The 17737-nt window shown below is 37.8% G+C and overlaps 1 protein-coding gene across 5 annotated transcripts in view; it reads left to right on the top strand.

The window, feature by feature from the left end:
• The window catches only part of ARMC4 (armadillo repeat containing 4), a 184930-nt gene that overhangs the window by 113643 nt on the left and 53550 nt on the right, over window positions 1-17737 (top strand). For all 5 annotated transcript variants that reach the window (XM_032349730.1, XM_032349729.1, XM_032349731.1 and 2 more), the window contains 2 exons: window positions 11950-12138; window positions 13434-13655. In XM_032349730.1, coding sequence (XP_032205621.1) covers window positions 11950-12138; window positions 13434-13655 — 411 coding nt within the window. The remainder of the gene's footprint in view (window positions 1-11949; window positions 12139-13433; window positions 13656-17737) is intronic.

The following is a 17737-nucleotide window of genomic DNA, read 5'->3' as shown; positions in this document are numbered from 1 at the left end:
GCAGAAGAAGAGTAATAATAAAGATCAGAGCAGAAACCAATGAAATAGAAACCAAAAGAACAGTAGAACAGATCAAAGACACCAGGAGCTTCTTCTTTGAAATACTTAATAAGATTGATAAAGTCCTGGCCAGAGTTATCAAAAAGAAAAGAGAAAGGACCCAAATTAATAAAATCATGAATGAAAGAGGAGAGATCACAACCAATACCAAAGAAATACAAACAATTATAAGAACATATTATGAGCATCTATACACCAGCAAATTTGACAATCTGGAAGAAATGGATACATTCCTAGAGATATATAAATTACCAAAACTGAACCAGGAAGAAATAGAAAACCTGAACAGACCCATAACTAGTAAGGAGATCAAAGCAGTCATCAAGAAATCTCCCAACAAACAAGAACCCAGAGCTAGATGGCTTCCCAGGGGAATCCTACCAAACATTTAAAGAAGAATTAATATCTATTCTTGTGAAACTGTTTCAAAAAATAGAAATGCAAAACTTCCAAATTCATTTTATGAGGCCAGCATTACCTGGATCCCAAAACCAGACAAAGATGCCATCAAAAAGAATTATATAGCAATATCCCTGATGAACATGGATGCAAAAATTTTCACCAAAATACTAGCCAATAGGATCCAACAGTATATTAAAAGAATTATTCACCATGACCAAGTGGGAGTCTTTACTGGTTCAACATCCACAAATCAGTCAATATGATACAATATATTAATAAAAGAAAGAACAAGAACCATATGATACTCTGAATAGATGCAGAAAAACCATCTGACAAAGTACAGCATCCTTTCTTGATCAAAACTCTTCAGAGTGTAGGGATAGAGCATACATACCTCAATATCATAAAAGTCATCTATGAAAAACTCACAGCAAATATCATTCTCACTGCAGAAAAACTGATAGCTTTTCCCTTAAGGCAGGGATGGCCACTCTCACCACTGTTATTCAACACAGTACTAGAAGTCCTAGCCTCAGCAATCAGACAACAAAAAGAAATAAAAGGCATATGAATCAGCAAAGAAGACAAACTCTCACTCTTTGCAGATGATATGATACTTTATGTGGAAAACCCAAAAGACTCCACTCCAAAACTGCTAGAACTCATACCGGAATTCATTAAAATGTCAGGATATAAAATCAATGCACAGAAAGCAGTTGCATTTCTATACACCAACAGCAAGAGAGAAGAGAAATTAAGGAGTTGATCCCATTGAAATCGCACCCCAAATGATAAGATACCTAGCAATAAGCCTAACCAAAGAGGTAAAGAATCTGTACTCAGAAAACTGTAGAATACTCATGAAGGAAATTGAGGAAGATACAAAGAAATGGAAAAACATTCCATTGGAAGAACCAATATTGTAAAAATGTTTATGCTACATAGAGCAATCTATATAGTTAATGCAATCTCTATCAAAACACCATCAACTTTTTTCATAGGAATGGAACACATAATCCTAAAATTTGTTTGGAACCAGAAAAGACCCCAAATGGCTAGAAGAATGTTGAAAAAGAAAACCAAAGCTTGTGGCTTCGCTGTTCCGGACTCCAAGCTCTACTACAAAGCTGTAATCATCAAGACAGTACGGTACTGGCACAAAAACAGATATGCAGATCAATGGAACAGAATAGAGAGCCCAGAAATGGACCCTCAACTCTGCGGTCAACTAATCTTCAACAAAGCAGGGAAGAATATGCAATAGAAAAAAAGTCTCTTCAACAAATGGTGTTGGAAAAATTGGACAGCCTCATGCAGAAGAATGAAACTGGATCATTTCCTTACACACATACAAAAAATAGACTCAAAATGGATGAGAGACCTCAATGTGAGACAGGAATTTGTCAGAATCCTTGAGGACAACATAGGCAGCAAACTCTTCAACCTCAGCCTCAGTAACTTCTTCCTAGAAATATCGCCAAAGGCAAAGGGAGCAAGGGCAAAAATGAACTATCAGGACTTCATCAAGATTAAAAGCTTTTGCTCCGCAAAGGAAACAGTCAACAAAACCAAAAGACAATTGACAGAATGGGAGAAGATATTTGCAAATGACATATCAGATAAAGGGCTAATATCCAAAATCTATAAAGAACATATCAATCTCAACACTCAAAGAACAAATAATCCAATCAGGAAATGGGCAGAAGACATGAACAGACATTTCCGCAAAGAAGTCATCCAAATGGCAAACAAATAGGTGACAAAGTGCTCAACATCACTCGGCATCAGGGAAATACAAATCAAAACCACAGTGAGATACCAACTCACACCAGTCAGAAGATCTAAAATTAACAATTGTGGAAATGACAGCTGTTTTCCAGGATGTGTTGTTGGGAATGCAGGGTGGTGCAGACACTCTGGAAAACAGTATGGAAATTCCTCAAAAAGTCGAAAATATTACTACCTATGACCCAGCAATTACTGGGTATTCACCCCAAAGATACAAATGTAGTGAACCAAAGGGCTTTATACATCCAATGTTTAATAAAGGCAATGTCCACAATAGCCAATCAGTATTATGCCGTCATCAAAAAATGAAATTTTGTCATTTGCAATGATGTGTATGGAACTAGAGGGTATTACACTGAATGAAATAAGTCAATCAGAAAAAGACAACTATAGTATGACCTCACTGTATGAGGAATTGGAGAGACAAGACAGAGGATCATAGGGGAAGGGAAGGAAAAATGAAATAAGACAAAACCAGAGATTGAGACAAATCATAGGAGACTTTTAATGTCAGGAAACAAAATGAGGGTTGCTGGAGTGGAGGTGGGCAAGAGGGATAGGGTGGCTGGATCATGGTCATTGACTGGGAAGGTATGTGCTGTAGTGAGCGCTGTGAATTGTGTAAGACTGATGAATCACAGACCTGTACCCATGAAATGAAAAGAGTAGACCAGCAATTCAAAAAAAAATTCAATATATATACATATATGCATAGATATAGGCACACGCAGATCTATGTAATAGCTATTTCATAATAAAATGACTTACATTTGTTCAGCTCCTTGTACTATTTATACGCTTTTTTCAAACACAGCATTGGTGGGGCCACTGGGTGGCTCTGTCATTAAGCATCTGCCTTCTTCCTCAGGTCATGATCCCAGGGTCCTGGGATAGAGTCCCGCATCGGGCTCCCTGCTCGGTGGGCAGCATTCTTCCCCCTCTTCCACTCACCCTGCTTGTGCTCCTTCTCTCGCTGTTCTCTCTGTCAAATAAATCAATAAAATATTAAAAAAAAAAAAAAGACATCATTGGTTAAGAATGTCATTTAATTAACTCTAAACCTCTGGGTACACAATAGTTTCTCACTATGTAGACCTCCTCATTAACAGAATATTGTATCTAAAATGGTATCAACACAGGACATAGTAAAATAGAAAAAAATCACAGTTCTCTATGATGCCTAAGAAAATTTTCTTAAATTAGGCTAGAGAAGTAAAGAAAATCAGAACCATTACATTTATTCTCTCTTTTTTTTGTGATTTGATAAAGCTACAATGCATTTTCACCTATGTAAGTCTACACTATGAGTACTGATTCATTTATTTTACCTGAAATTAATTTACTTTTCCTTCAGTTCAGAATGAAAAAGGTAATAAATGATATCCTAACTCTGATTTTTGAAGAAATACATTTGAAAATGTAAGATAGTTCTAAATCAGTAATTTGTTTTAAGCCATGGGACTTGTTAACTCCTAGAAACAGAACAAGGATCTTACTGTAATAGAGCTAGACAAACGGTCTGTTCTTCTGTATATATGTTGTATTTAGAATTTTAAAAGTATTTGATAGAACGAATATACTTTTAGGACAAGATTTGCCAGTTCAGTTTTGGTTTCTTTGACATGCTGTTCCAATGTGAATGTAGCATTTTTGGAATTTTTTATATGCAATGTGCTAAATTTAAATCTTTTTCAAATACTGTATTATGCATTGTATGGTCTCTGTATGGCACAAAACAGTGTTTTTATAGCCCTTCTGGTTAAAAATTTTTGTTCTTAAGTCATGTTACGCTTGCCTTGTATGTGCTTTAAAGTTGCATTATGTATATCTCACCTCATCAGAAAACTGCCAGTTCTTTTCGCTGGAGGCAAAAGAAGGAATTTCATACCCATTAGTTTAATTGCTCTATGCCAAAACATCCAATTTTCTGTTTTATTCATCAACCTGTAAATAAGGACTTAATATTTTCCTATTAGTTGAATTTTAACCAAAAGTATTTTGTTACTTTACATTTTTGGTCCTATTTTGTGTATTTGACTTGATTTTGGTTAATTTGAATGTGACACATTTTCCTACTTATTCACCCATTCCAGCTTTACTTGAATAACAGTATAAAGGTGCTTCATATTCTCTCTTTCAGTTACTGTTTTTGTTTGTCTCATGAACTGTCATTGGCAAAATAGCTTCATCTCTTTGGAAGTATTAGCCCTCTAAATTGTGAAGAGTCTTCTGTTTATAAACTAGGTCTAATCTGGTAAATCGAATTGTTGGCACTTCCAAGTCTAAGCACACAGTATAGAGCGAAAATGAGAAATCAGGCAACATAAGGTTAATTTTTAGTTTTGTTACTAATTATCATAAACCTTGACCCTTCCCATCTGTAAAATGGGGATTTCATGCCTCCCGAAGGCAGAGGTGTGAGGATCTGAAGAGATACCTATGTGGAAGGCCTTTGTAAACTGCAAAACGCTGGACTGTTATCATTATTATTACTATTATTATTCTATCTGGGGGGTTTTGCATTAAAGATGAAAAATTGAATTGTGCACAACCAGTATCGCACCAGTGGCGAATTGGCAAAGACTAGTTTTTAAGATATGTGAGAAGGTGGAAAATGTGTTGAATATGCCCAGTCGTTTAGCATTAGTGAAAGACAGTTTTGGCAGAATAATTACTTTTTCCATCCTCAAATATACTGTCTCCCTTTCCATAGAAACTATGTGAGGCAAGATGTCATGTGTTTAGAATCTTTAAATCTAAAAAGTTAAAAGAGAGAGAGATGTCTCACCTTCCAAACAAATAAACAAACTTTGGCAGGACCCGTGGGCTTGAGTCTAACATTTCACTGTCCCAGATTGTAAACATTACAAGACATGGGTGAGCCATGCCCATGATCTCATTGCGACTTTGGCTTCCTCTATCTCATACCATGCACCTTAGGAAGTTCTTGGAGCAGAAGCAGATGTGATCACTTTTGTTACTTCTCCCAGTACGTCCTCAGTGCTGTGACTCACTGTCTCTACTGATAAAGCAGTGAGACAACCAGGAAGTCACTGGACTATGGGGTTGAATTGGCCTTACCATTTATATTTCTTTTACATAGTTACATTAATAATACATAATTAATGCTTTTTTTTTTTTTTTTTTTAGCACTTGGGACTGTGGCCAAGGATCTTAAAGTCATAGTCCCTCATTACTTTTACTTTTTCACAATTCACCAAACATTTATTGGAGTCTACTGTGTAACAGACACCAGACCATATTCCAAATGAGAGTCAAAGAACAAGACCAAGCGGCTCTGTTCTTGAAGAGCTTACAAATTCATAGGGAAAGGACCCAGTAGAAAACAATTACAATACAATGAAAAATGTGGCTACAGGTTGCCTTTGGTTTTAAATGGACAAAGCAGATTTTGGGCCTGGTTGATTCAACAGCTCAACAATGTCATCAAAGACCCAGGCTGTTTTCTTCTTTCTGCTCTGCCATTATCAGTGTGTCCTGTGATTAGTCCTTAAACTTCTAGAAAATTCCTAGGAGACATCATCTCAGAACTCTCTGGCCATCATTGGGCCATATCTAGTCCACCACTAAACAAACAATGGTAAAGGGAATGAGACTTCTGAGATAGGCTTAAGCCAGTCGAGTTTTACCTCTGGGGTATAGAAGCACTTTTTGCAGGTGCTTCTGTGTGAGAGTTAGACACCCAAACAAAATCAAGCCTTGGCAAATATGAGAGAATGAAGGAATGAATTTTAGAGAAAAACCTCTATAGGAATGTGCAGGGGAGGGAGTGAACCATACTGAGAAGGGGAGGGGAGTGGATTTTATGGAGGAAATGTTATTTAAGCTACTATTAAAAGGAGTCAGTTCAGGACTGAGTAGGAATTTCTAGGAGTTTAGAAGGGCACCCAGGTAAAGAAAATGATGTAGTCAAAGATGTACAAAAACATGGCACTTTAGGGAACACCAGTAATCCTAGGGACTGCAATATAGTTTATATAAAAACATACAATGGGGGTGTCTGGGTGGCTCAGTTGGTTAAGCCACTGCCTTCAGCTTAGCTCATGATCCTGGAGTCCCAGGATCCAGTCCCACAGCAAGCTCCCTGCTTGGCAGGGAGCCTGCTTCTCCCTCTGACCCTCCCTCTTCTCATGCTCTCCCTCTCTCTCTCTCTCATTCTCTCTCTTTCAAATAAATAAATAAAATCTTTTTAAAAGGGTGGGGGAGGAGGGTACAATGTGAAACATGATCAGAGGGTGAGGTTGAGCCAAACTGGGAAAATACTTCAATCATGCTAATGATTTAAACCTCATCCAGAAGGAAATGAAGCCAGAAGGGCATTTTAGGAAAACTGCCATCCTTCTGTTGATGTCTTTCTAGTCTCTTTGGAGAGCTGATAGTCAATTTTGAGTTGATTTCTCAGAAGGGCCTGTGTTAACACATCCCCTGAAGTCTTCCATGTTTATAACAGTTTAATAGTTGAAGGTCATTTGGGCTGGATACTAGAACATTGATTCACATTTTCTCTTGAGGTTGCTTACATACATTACTCCCTTTCCCTCTGCATAAAAACACTGCTGCTGAAAAGGCTTAAGATAATATCTTATCCTTTCCCTGACAAGTAACTTGGTCTTTTTGCCTAGATGAGCAAATAATTTTTTTCTTTTTTATTAATGTCCAGCAGTTGTACTAGAATATTTCTCTATGTTAGCACATTCTTAGCACCCCAGGTATATAGGGTGACTTTTAAATATACTCTCAGGTTTTATTTATTTCAGGAGAGAGTTTTGAATCATAGCTTTAAAATTTTGCTCTATTTTATTGCTCTGTTTCCTTCTTAAGAACTCACTATATGCATGCTATTTTCTCTGCCTAGTCTTTGAATTTTTTGTTAGCTTTCTCCCCATCATTTCAGATTCTTCACATATCCTATTTATTTAAAGATATTACCCATTATGTATGCTCATTTTTGTACTTCTTCTAATTTGCTTTTCATTTTCAAAATGAATTTTTCATCCATTTCTAACTCTTTGTGGATGGGTTTCACCTGCCTTTAAAAACTTTTTTTTTTCTTGATTAATCACTTAACTTATGAGCTTTGATAATTCTAATTGATATTTTCTTTCCATTGCTTCTGTGATCTTCTTTCAGCTAATACTTTTTCGTATAATAATTCTATATGGAAATTGACCATGGTCTTTTTGTTTTGCTCATTTTTAAGTGAAATAAGTTCGCATGTTGTTTTAGGAGGGAGATGTGGGCCAGAGTTTCATTTCTAATTTCATGCTTCTCGAGATCCCACTTCTGTTATTTTCCCAAGGATGGAGAGTAGACTCAGACTCCTTTGCTCCTCTCCTTTTTTACCTGAACTCTATCATTCCTTCATCCCACTGTCCTAGCCTTGTTCTGTTTGGATGCAACTCCCAGGAGTTCCTCTCTGGTATGGGGCTTCAACCCAGAAGGAGCCTTCAGTTGGTAGTACTGCGAATGCAGAGAACTCAGACCATAGAATGCTCCAGCACTGTCAAACCTGGGGGCATTTTGGTCTTATCAATTAATCAGAGCCTGGTAAGCCCACTGTGCTATTCCTGAGCTTTCCAGAACTTTCCAGGGAAACCTAATGGCAGACTGAGCTCCCTGGTTCTACAGCCTTCACAAGTCATTTTGCCTTCTCTCTGCAGTCTTCTGATTTCTTAGACCATGTAGCTTTGGTAGTTTGTCCCAATCTGTTTGTGCTTGAGGGTCCATAAAGATAACTTGTCCCCTAGCATTTCTGTGTTTTTATTTTGCTGCCACTAATTTCTCTGTTTTCTTAGGGAGATTCAAAGAATATGCCACCATCATCTTCCTGCAATTTCTCCAGTCTTTCTTGAGAAAAAGAATTTGTTTTGTAATTCCTTAACTGACAGCTTACTGACACAAATAACATCATCTGAAAAGTGGAGTTCAGGGGCTACATTTTGAAGTTCCCTGAAATTCTAAAAGCCATTTTTTTTTTCCTTTGAGTTTCCATGTGCATCTGGACCAAGACTATGGTTAGGATTATGAATTTTATTTCACCTGGGCCGAGTGTGTGGTCGGGATTCACATAATTGCAGTATTGTGGAGTGGCTTTGGGGTCAGACAGACATGGATTCAGATTCTTCTCTGCCATTCTTCATTTCACTTGTCACATATTAATTTATTTCTCTAATATTTTCCTCACCTACAACATGGAAAGAGTACTACTACAACTACCGCTAAGCAGCTAAGCACTAAGTGCTTCAAAAGGGCCGTTTGGACTAAATTATTTGGGCTATTTGACTGAAGGTTAATAGATTAACTCTTTCAATCTTTTGATTTGGTTGTATCCTAGTGTACAGAAGTGTAGTAAGGTGGCAGTGTAGAATACAACTGAAAGTATCATTCCTTTTGTTTTATATAAAAAGCTTTATTGTAGAATTTTAGGGGAAAATGGCAAATATTTTCAAAATAGTTTTATTAATACATCAGAATATAAAAGTTTGTCTTAGCAGAGATTGTATTTAAATGTGATACTGAGATCAAGGACCAGTAATATTGCTCACACACTTCCCACAGCAATCAGGAGAGGAAGCGTGTTGTGGAGAAGATGCTTTCTACTTATATTTGGGATGAGCCTGCCTGGGGTCTATCATTTACCATACACCAGAACTTTGGTTTGGTTTGGCTTGTTAGGTCCTTGGCAAAAGCTTCCTTTTGTAGCTGTGAGTTTACAAATTAAGTCAGTGTTGTTTCTAGAAACTGGCATAGAAACTTTCAAAGAAACTGGGCATACAACAATAAACAAGACAGAAAAGTGTCCCTGCCCTCCTGGAATGTATGTTCTAGGTCAAAGGCAAATAAATAAGCCACTATGGCAGACAGTAGGAAGTACTATAATATAGAACAGCTCAACCCACACTCGAAGTTCAAGGAAGCTCCTTAAAGGGAATCGTACCTTAGTCAGTAGCTGAGACCACATGGAAAGTCCCAAACTAGTGGGAGAATAGACCAAAAAGCCATAAGCAAAGACATGGAGATCTGCAAGTGGCATGTTTGAGGACATGAACTTGAAGGACTGATGCTTAAACAATGTTCCCAGTACTGGCTGAAGTTTAGAATCACAGGAGAGATTTTTTAAATTAAAAAAAAAAAAATTATAGGCCCTACCCCAGACTTAATGAACCATATTCTCAGAAAATGAGTGTTGGAATTCTGATTATTAACTCCAGGGTTGGGGGTGGGGAGACCCTGTCTTAGGGCTTGTGTGTGTGGTTAGAGAAGGGGGAATCAAGGCATAGAAGGTGAGACAAGGAAGCCAGAGGCACAAACATCATGTGGAGTTTGGATTTTATCCTAAGGGCAGGGGAGAGCAGTGGAAGAATTTGGAGGTTATGGGGATGAGATGTTCAGATTTATGATTATAAAGTTCACTAAGTTTACTATAACATGGCCCCTTGAGGGATACAGTCTATGTGGTTCAACATCTTTGAAACCCCAGTTTTTTAATATAAAATGGAAATAATATCTAACAATTTATGCGAAGTACCCAAGATATAATTAGCATTCAAAAGATATTAAATTTTGTTACTTGAGAAAGCTACGGAGCCAAATAATTGGACATCACCAGCCACCATCATACATTAGCAGAGGTGAGGATTTCTGAGCAACAATCTGTTTTCAGGTTCCTCTGACAAATTCCTTTCCTGCCCACACTTGCAGCCCTGGCACAGAGAGCCTGCTTTTCCCTCACTCCCCACCTCTTACATGCATTACTTCAGTTACAGTCTTTATGCTGACGACTTCCAAATCTATGACTCCATCCTGGTTTCCTTTCCTGAGCTCCAAACACATAGATCCAGCTGACTTCCTTCTGGTTGTCTCCGCATAAAGGTTTTGCAGGCACTTCATCCAATTTGGGCCCCTGATATCAAGTACCATCCTTTCTCATCCCAAGAAAACAAAACAACACCCTTTCTTTCCAACATTAGCGCCATTAGGTCAAGCCAGAAACAGGGGACTCATCATTGAGTCACCACTGGTCCTTATCTTCTCCAGTCAGCGCACACAAATCCACACCCTTTCCTGCAGGTCTAGACTGTAACCTTCGAAACTTCTACCACCTCTTATCTGAACTTCATGAAATAACCTCCGAGTTCCCAGCACCAGGCTTTGCCCCAAACTCAAATCTAATTCTGAGAGATCTATGGTGATACAAAATTGATAAAATCCCCTTCCCCCTCCCCCCCCACTACACACACACTTAAACCTTTTCAGTGGCTTTCTTGTGCCCTTAAAATGAACTCCATAGTTTCTACCAAGGCATGCAGTGAAGACCCATCAAGATCTCAGTAAGTCTCATTTTCTCCTTTTCTCCCTTTCTTATTTATGCTACTCTGCACTAAGAAAGAAAAAAAAAAAAAGTTCCCTCCTCTCATTCTCAGGTCTGTTTCATGATGATTCCTCCACCCTGAACCCCCTTCACACTGGTAACTCCTCACCTTTTAGACTTCATTTACAAACATCCTCTTGGGGAGCCGTCCTTGAATCTTTCCTCTTAGTGCTGTTCATTATACGTATTTCTTTATTTTTAAAGACTTATTTATTTCAGAGAGATAATGGGAGGAGGGGCACAGAGAGAGAAATTTTGAGACTACCCACTGAGTGTGGAGTACAATGCAGGGCTCTATCTCATGACCCTGAGATCATGACCCGAGCCAAAACTAAGTCTGTCACTTAACAGACTGCACCACCCAGGTGTCCCCATTATACGTATTTCTTAATGCCCCCACTGCCCACTGGACTGCAAGCAACATAATCGCCAAAGAGTATACACAATCAATCCATATTCTTCATGTATTTGGTTTGGGAATTTTTGCCTACTTGCTAAAATCTTTGTCATCCCCAAATCAATATTCACAGCACCTCTGTGGTCATTCTTGAACATGCACACAGAGATGAAAAATTTGAGTCATCCAAAATGCATGTTCTCAGCTGGGGCTGAAAAAGATGACACTCTATCGTTTTAGCTCTCATATTATTAATAAGCATCCACTCTGTAGTCTACTTAAAACCACTTTTTCATATATTTGTGGGTTTTGTTGGTGATTTCACTATTTGACATGGAACCCGCATGTAGTACCCAAGTGCTCTATAGTGTTCCTAAGTTCGTGTGTTAGATAAACCCCCTTTAGGCATGACTTATAGTATGGTGTCTATGAGTTCAATGTTAATGAATTAACATTATTTGAGGCAAGACATCTTTAAGCAAACACACACAAAATGCAAGCTTATATATTGATTAGTTGACAAATTGTGACCAGAGGCTCACAGGAACCTAATGCTGCATTTCCCCTAGAAATAGTGGTTTAGTATTTACTATTTCAGTTTTTGTGATGACTTTATAACACAGAACTACAACAAATAATAAGACAACTGTATTTTACTAATTTCTATATCCCCAGCAGTTAGCATAGTAACTCTCACATAATAGTTGTTCAATAAATATCTGTTGAAGCTGAATTGTGCATGTATACATATACCTACATACATGCATAGAAATCACATATAATAAATAAACTGAATTTGTTTTTTATGCCAAGGTTGTACCTCACAGCCTTATCATTACTTTTTGCTTAAAAAAAAACGCTGATCATAAAATTATTTTTGATGACATCTTTTGTTTTTAATTTTCTCTAGGATGCTGGAGAAATGGTTCGTTCCTTTGTTGGTGGTTTGGAACTTGTTGTCAATTTACTGAAATCAGATAATAAAGAAGTTTTGGCAAGTGTATGTGCTGCTATTACCAATATAGCAAAAGATCAAGAAAATTTAGCTGTAATTACAGATCACGGAGTTGTCCCTTTATTGTCCAAACTAGCAAATACAGTAAGTAACACACCCTTTCATTTTAAATGTGTTTTATCATAAGATATCATGGTGTAGTGGTAAAAACAATAAGCTTAGAGTCCAGAGACCTGGATTCAAGCTTAATATCCATGACCTATGAGGTATGAGATTTTGGTCACCTCATTTATTTTCTCTGACACCAATCAATGTGGAAGTGTATTCTAACGGTACAATTTAATATGCAAGATCCTTAGAAAACAGAGGCTGTTTTTTATTTGTTACTGGCAAGTCGTAAAGTGGTGGCAAATATAAATGTTACTATAGAAGTGTTAACTATCCTCTTCCATCACCACCATCGTTATCATTATCCTTAAGATAACTGTTCATGCCAACTATAGAAGTTAAAACTCCTCCCCAGGCTTAGCAAGCTTGGACTGAAGGCATTCTTGGGCTGGGAGACTTTGGTAACCAATGTATTATTTATCCAAAGCTGTGCCAGATAGAATAAGCAGCCTTGAGAGATAATGACTTCACCATGACGAGAAGTATTTGAGCACAGCTTGGGCTACCTCTTGGCAGGAAAATCATAGAGCAGAAATTTAGTCACTGGAAGGATGCTTGGTTTAGAAGACTTTTTAGGGCCAGTCTGACACTGAGTTCCTAAGAATAACTGCCAGATTCAGTTAAGGACACCAAGTTGTTGCCTCAATCAAGAGAACAATACAATTAACAAATAGAAAACTGTATCGTATTTAGTTATGTTCTACCCATAGAAGTTAATTACATACAAAAAGAAAGGATATAGTCTGGACAAAGGCTACAGAAAGGGAAATGGGAGACTCAAGCATGTCATTGTTTGCTGCACTGCCTTCTCCCTGTTGGGAACCAAGGTGTATTACTGATGTAGAAGTATTCCTGGGGTGAAGGTGTAGAATTAATGCATGTATCCCAGTCAGATGAAATGTTCCCTTAAGAATGTCCAATATTTTTTTACCTATTTTTTTCCCTACAGCCCCTTCTCCAAAGGAAATCAAGGCTTGAGCAAATAACAAATGCTTGACATTTTATCATGTTTGAGTGTATTGACTACATTCAGTAGTCAATAAAAAGAAATTAAAAATATTTGAAGTCATAAAAAGAAAACTCGGGATTGAACCTTGGCCCAATTAGGAACCACCAAAATACTCATTTCTTTCAAGACACCACCTGAATAGCCTCCTAGCTGCTCTCCCTTGACTCCTTGGCCTTTTATTGGGTAATAAACATCTCACACAGAAATATGACCTCACACGTTCATTGCAACGCATGTACCACTATCCATTTCCTTTGTGCAGAATAATGATAAACTGAGGCGCCATCTAGCAGAAGCTATTTCACGCTGCTGTATGTGGGGGAGAAACAGAGTGGCCTTCGGCGAGTACAAAGCAGTGGCTCCATTAGTGCGTTACCTGAAATCAAATGACCCCAATGTACATCGAGCGACAGCTCAAGCCTTGTACCAGCTCTCGGAAGATGCGGATAACTGCATCACCATGCACGAGAATGGGGCAGTAAAGGTACTGTTGATTGATCGACTTTGGGGTTCAGTCCAAATGAGGTATATGGTGGTTGGAAAGAAACTTCTGTAGTAATAAGATTTCACTGATGGGGAGTATTTGGACACACAAAACTGCCTTTTTGTTGGGTCATGGTGGCTGTTGAGCCATGTGTTAGCATGGTTTATGCAGCAGGAAAGTTGGAGATCGACTTTTTTCTAAACTGAAGAGTATAAGACACACTTAGTTGAATAATTGCTCCATAATTTGAATTTGATTGAAAAAAAAATGTACAGTGCATGAATAATCAGGCGCATTCACAAGTCTATTTAATTTATTATTTACTTAGGACTTAAATAACAAAGGCACAAACTACAGCAAAGGAGCTGACTGAAACAGCTAGAGGGCAACTTGATGGTCTTAACTGTAATAGCAAAGGACCAATTCAAAGACACTTTTTTTTTTTTTCAAAAAAATTGTGCATCAGGATTTTCTTTGCCTTTAATCAACACACAGGTAGGAGAGCTTCTAGAAGCACAAAGACTTTAATATATCTATACATTCTGTTCCTGAACAGGACTTGCCCAATCTAACATTCCATCAGTAGGGCCTTTAAAAAAAGACACTGTAAAAAAATTAAGCAGCCTGATATAGCATCTGATATATAACATAAGCTTAGACAATTGCCAGTTAGTTTAAGAATAGAATTTCTAGGCTACTCAAAGTTTTAAAGTTTAATAAGGCTTATGGTTTAATTGACATAAAGCTCAGCTGCACATGTAATTCTGAATCATTTCTTCTAAGGCAAGTCAATGGATAATCCAAAATCACTTAGAAATTGTAGGCTACTATGTAAAGGTGATGAAACTCTGTTCACCCACCCACACATCTTCTATGTACTAAAAAAAGAAGGCAACAAAAATGGACAGGGGGAGGGGACAGGAAAAGGAAAAGCAAAGAAAGAAAACTGGGTTTGTTCGGCCCTAGGCCCTTTCCCCCAACATCTTAAGGTCTCTTTAGGGCCTCTCCATCTCCCCTGGTTGCCTTCCTAACTGCCTGCTATTTCTACTGAAGAATAACTACAAAGAACAGGATGTTGTTTTTTGTAAATGACTCTGTCATAATATAAAGACAAGCCTGCCTAATCCTGAGCTCTCCCTCTTGGGACCGTGGGGGCAGCAAATGGACCTGTGTGTCCTTTCTCTGTTTTTTTTCATTTCTTTTTTCCTTCTTTTCTTTTTTTTCTTTTCTTTTCTTTCATTTATTTATTTATTTATTTATTTATTGAGAGAGAGGGAGAGAGAGTGCATGCAAGCAGGAGAGGAAGGAAGGCAGAGGCGGGAGAGAATCTTAAGCAGGCTCCATCCCCGATATGGGGCTTGATCTTAGGACCCTGAGATCATGACTGGAGCCAAAATCAAGGGTCATACACTAACCAACTAAGCCATCCAGACGCCCCCTCTGGTTTTCTTTAAGGAGGAAAGAAATGTGGATGTGGCAAGTGGGTGTCAGTGGATTAAACAGGGTTTGGTGTAGTGCTTGGCTATGGGGAGTAAGGAAAGGGTTGAATCAAAAATGACTCCAGCTTTGGGGCTGGGTGAAGAAGAAGATTCCAGAAGCCAAGATCATGCAAGAGAACATCTGGCACCTTTGGGTGGTTACAATACCTGTTCTGAGTATGTTACAACGTGTAACTGCTAACATTTCTGACTCCAAATGCATACAAACAAACTATCCACTATTTTGGCAGATCCATGTTTGTTTTCATTCCTAATTGCTACTGTGCTTTCCTAGTAGAAAGCTTACAGTGTTATATCCCAGTCCTACGTACAAGCCCGCTGCACCTACCCACAAGCAACACTGATAATAACCAGAGTCATCCTGTCACCCAGGTCATAAGTAATTCATTCTAGAGTTAGTTCCTTCATCATACAATTTCCTTGACAGCAGCAGCTGATGTTACACAACCTGTCTCGTGCCAGTTGATGTTTATTCCATAATAATAGTAAGCAGGCTTGAGGGTCTGGAATAGATTGGTTTCACTTTCTACTGTGTTCGATTTAAATGGTCAGTTTGAATTTCAGGTCTAGAGAAGGGCTGTCCAGTGCAAATGTAATGTAACCCATGTATCTAATATTAAGTTTTCTAGGAGCTAGAATTTCAAAAAAGATAAAAAGAAACAGGTGAAATTAATTTCCATGATATATTTTATTTAACCCTATATATCCAAAATATTTTTACTTCAACATTTAATCAATACTATTATATATATTATATATAATGAATATTATATATACATACATATAATCAATACTATTATATATAGTCAATACTGTTACATATATAATCAATACTATTATGTATACTATTATCTGTGTATATATATTGTATAAACTATTATCTATCTATCTATCTATCTATCTATCTAGTATTTGTGTTTTATACAGTCCAAATCTCCATTTGGACTGGCCACATTTCACGTTCTCACCAGTGGCTAGTGGCTTTCTTATTGGACATCACAAGTCTAGAGGCAGGAGAAGGGAAGATTGGGAAGTATCAGTGAGAGCTAATAAATCATGAACAAGGGTGGACAAGTTGTTTTTGGCAGTAAGTTTAGAGAAGCCTGGGAAATGTCTGCCTTTGCATTTGCAGAGCATGTAGGCTAGGAGGAAGAGCTGTCAGAGTAACTTCAGGAAGTTAACAGGTTACCCAGGAGTTCTAGAATCCAGAGGAAGAGGAAGTTTCCAAAGGGTTTGTGTTTAAATGCTGCTAAGCAGGCAACAAGGATTTCCTGATTCAGTTATGTTGAAAAATAATCCTCGTGTTAGAGTCTTTCCAGGTAGGGCTCTCTTCTGTATGAACTAATAAATCCCCTGCCCTAGTAAATGCGACATGAGAGGAATAATGCAATCTTTTTCCTCTTTATGATTTTACACAGATCGGACTTGTGAACATGGATGCAGATCTGTTTGCAACTCTGTTGAAAGCATGAGGACTCTAGGAGATATACCAAAGTTACTGCTAATTATAACAAAGCCATAACATAAGAAAGTAATACAAGGAGGGAATGAAGTTGCAGGAAAAACTGAGCAAGACACGCCCTTTCCTAAGACAAAAAAAGTGATCAGATAGAAAGATGATGAGCACCTATGAAAGGCATTAAGTTCCCTTCCCCATGGTGACATTGGATTTGTTTTGCAAATGTCTATACCAGGCAGGTGAAAGCTACATTAGGGCCTTATAACTTTCTGGAAGGCAGGAAATTGAAGAGATTGCAGAAAATACAACCAGAAGTGAGTCCAACGGAGAGAGAAAGGAACAGTTCACATTGGGTGGAATGGCAGAGGCTGTCTTGGTAGCCTCCCAGACTGAGCACATGAAATGGCATTCGGGAGAGTGGGGAAGATGAACCCAAGGAGTATACACACCCCATAGTCTTTGAAGCCTGGCACCAAAAAGAAAAATATCACTAACAGTTTTGAGCCAAGTAAGTGGACTTCAGAGGCTGAGATCACCCAAGAACCTTCAGGGTCTATCTGCAGTCCACATGCTTGATGTTTGATCAAACAATAGTATTTTGTTAATTAATACTCTTTCTGCTTTTTTATGGTCTTGTGTACTTTTCTTGCAGTCCAGATATTCCCTGGAGTGCTGGAGATAGTCTCTTGGTGATATGCCATTAAATTACTTAGCACTATTAGGTATCAGTAACTATACTCTGATACCAAATATAGAGTCATATATAAACATGTTTCTGATTGACTTTTTTGGTTTTTTGCATTTATCCTTCAAAGTGAGAAAGATTTTTAAGGATTCCAGTGAGATAGATTTTTAACTCTAATATTATATACACATCAAATGTTTTCCTTATTTCATTTCTAACTTAAAATATGTAATAGTTTTAAAATTGACATACACATGCACATATCTAGAGTGTGCATGTGACAAATCGCGCCATATATATGCATACCCACAAAGCCATGATCAGATCAGGATAATGATTTTCATCTCCAAAGTAGATAAAGTCCAATTAATATTGTGGGTTTTTTTTTAAATGGACCATGCTTTTGGTGTTTATGTCTAAGAAAGATTTGCGTAACACA

The sequence above is a fragment of the Mustela erminea genome, chromosome 6, assembly GCF_009829155.1.
Source record: "Mustela erminea isolate mMusErm1 chromosome 6, mMusErm1.Pri, whole genome shotgun sequence".
Taxonomy (NCBI): domain Eukaryota; kingdom Metazoa; phylum Chordata; class Mammalia; order Carnivora; family Mustelidae; genus Mustela; species Mustela erminea.
This window is presented reverse-complemented; position numbering and strand designations above follow the sequence as displayed.